Source organism: Tachysurus fulvidraco, chromosome 23, assembly GCF_022655615.1.
Source record: "Tachysurus fulvidraco isolate hzauxx_2018 chromosome 23, HZAU_PFXX_2.0, whole genome shotgun sequence".
In the NCBI taxonomy this organism is placed as follows: Eukaryota; Metazoa; Chordata; class Actinopteri; order Siluriformes; family Bagridae; genus Tachysurus; species Tachysurus fulvidraco.
This window is the reverse complement of record NC_062540.1, coordinates 22,106,425-22,108,924: the sequence shown is the minus strand read 5'-3', so window position 1 is coordinate 22,108,924 and position 2,500 is coordinate 22,106,425. Positions and strand designations below refer to the sequence as shown.

General features: G+C 45.9%; 1 protein-coding gene across 3 annotated transcripts in view; it reads left to right on the top strand.

Annotated features, from left to right (window-relative positions):
• The first annotated feature begins 120 nt into the window (after positions 1 to 120).
• Positions 121 to 2,500, top strand: part of klf15 (Kruppel-like factor 15) — a 15,428-nt gene continuing 13,048 nt past the window's right edge. The window contains exons 1-2 of one of the 3 annotated variants that reach the window (XM_047806899.1): positions 121 to 420; positions 1,264 to 2,412. In XM_047806899.1, coding sequence (XP_047662855.1) covers positions 1,277 to 2,412 — 1,136 coding nt within the window. In that variant the 5' untranslated portion in view covers positions 121 to 420; positions 1,264 to 1,276. The remainder of the gene's footprint in view (positions 421 to 1,263; positions 2,413 to 2,500) is intronic. The other 2 variants (XM_047806900.1, XM_027138074.2) reach the window with 2 other exon arrangements.

Genomic DNA, 2,500 nt, shown 5'->3' with positions numbered 1-2,500 from the left:
GAACACTGAACATGGTGTGAAGTGTGAAGCCCTGACTGAGATCATGTACACATCATGGCGTCATGTGGCTCAGTGATAATAAATATAAAAGTTATCAACTTACCAAACCGACATTTCATTGAATCCTGTAAGCCCCGCCTCCTCCTTAAATGCTGTCCAATCCCGTGCAGCGCGGCGTCTCCGTTAAAAGCAGGGAGCGCGCGATCATGTGACTGTAATGTAGTAAGGAGCACGAGCGCGAGAGCAGCGGTTAAATCCCACACATTATCACTTATCACAACGGGAATATACCGAAACACACGCGCTTGTTCACACACCGTGCAGCAGTCACACACACACACACACACACACACACACACACACACACACACACACACACACACACACACACACACAGAACCGAAGCACTGGAGTCCACAGGTGAGTGTGTGTGTGTGTGTGTGTGTGTGTGTGTGTGTGTGTGTGTGTGTGTGTGTGTGTGTGTGTGTGTGTGTGTGTGTGTGTGTGTGGTTTATGTAGTCAGAAATGCAGAACAGATTTCCAGCACACAGACTTTACAGGAATTCTTCACCACTTGTTTGATCTGAGTTTACTTTCGGTCACAACGCAGAGATTTAAACTCTATGACTATAATAAACTGGTGTTATATATGATGTGTAACTACACTTGTGATTAAACATCAGGAAGAGTTTAGTGTTGTTTTTGTGTTGAAATCAGTGTGTGTTCGGATCAAATCCCCGCGCAGTGAAGTGCTTTATAATCCAGCTGTTAGTGAACATGTGTACAGTCTGACTTCACCACTGCTCCACTTCTCACTGAGCTGCTGCTTTATTTATACTTTACTGTGTCTATATACCTTTAAATAACATTATTATTATTATTATTATTATTATTATTATTATTATTATTATTATTATTATTACTGCTAATCATCAGGAATAATCTGTCTGAGGAAACTATAGTTTTCATTGATATGTTGTTATTCTTGTAAAAAACAGATAATCAGACAACAATGTTTTTATTCCACGTTTTTTACAACCTGTGTTTGTCAGCTGTGCTAGTTTATAGTTTTGTTTATACTCCTGCTTATTCACACACACACACACACACACACACACACACACACACACACACACACACACACACACACACACTTCCACCCATAGTTTCTTTTGGTTAACCAGATAACACACACAAACATACACACACTTTTTACTTTTAAGCTTTTAAGCTGTACTCTCTGACTTTCTGATCTACTCTCAGGGTCTGACCAGGAATGGTGGATTGCATGCTAGTGGATGAAGTAACGTTCCTGTCGTACAGTTTCCCTTTGCCAGTACACCTCCTACCGGACATGGTGAGGGACGAGCGGGTCTACCAGGTGCTTTCCTCTCCGTTCTCCGAGGATGAGCTGAGTGACTCTTCTAGCTCACGTTCTTGCTCCAGCCCCGAGTCTCAGGTCCTGAGCTCCAGGTGCAGCAGCAGCTCAAGCAGTGAGAGCCAAGATGGCCTCCTGGACTTCCTCCTTTCGCAAAACCAAACATCTTTCACCCCAGTGTTAACTTCTGCCATGGTTCCTCCTGTCCTCCCTAAGGGTCTGGCCTGGGAGTCCCGAAGGGATCGGACCACCAAAGAGGAATGCTTTGAGTTTCCTGTTTTTCCTGGAGATCTGGAGGAACATGCAGGCCTTCTCTTTCAGCCCACACTGGAGGAGATTGAGGAGTTTCTGGAGGAGAACATGGAGGTTGTAGCCTTAAAGGAGAAAGCTGAAACGACACAAGGCACATCAGAAATGAAGACACAAGACCAAACAGTGCCTGTATCCAGCATGACTGAGATGACGGAATTCAAGCCTAAGAGTTCTCCGTTTTCAGCCAGACTCACTACAGGTCCTCAGACCACAGTGAAAAAAGAGCCACTCTCTGGGAAGGCAAGGGCATTGGAGAGCTCAGGGACTCCAGTGTTCCTGCAGATCCAGCCCATTCCCATCAAACAGGAGCAGAATCCGTATCCTACACCCACGTCTCAGTTGCAGACGCCCACCTCGGACATCAAAATCACACAGCTGCTGGTCAACATCCAGGGGCAGACATTTGCTCTGGTTCCTCAAGTTGTTCCACCAGCTAGTTTCAGCAGCACTTCCTCCAAATTTGTCCGTATTGCTCCTGTCCCCATCGCAGCCAAACCATCAGGACACTTGGAGAACACACTTGATGGGACACAGGAAGCCGGACTCCTCATTGGGGGTCAAAAATTCCAGAAGAGCTCCGTAGCTGATTTGATTAAAATGCACAAGTGCACTTTTCCAGGCTGTGCAAAGATGTATACCAAGAGCAGTCACCTGAAGGCTCACCTGAGGAGACACACGGGAGAGAAACCCTTTGCCTGCACATGGCCAGGATGTGCCTGGAGGTGAGTTTTGGGAGACAAATGTTCCAGGTTACACATGCAGAGCTGAGGCTAGTCTCAGGAAACAAGAAGCTCTTTGGACTTAGTTTTG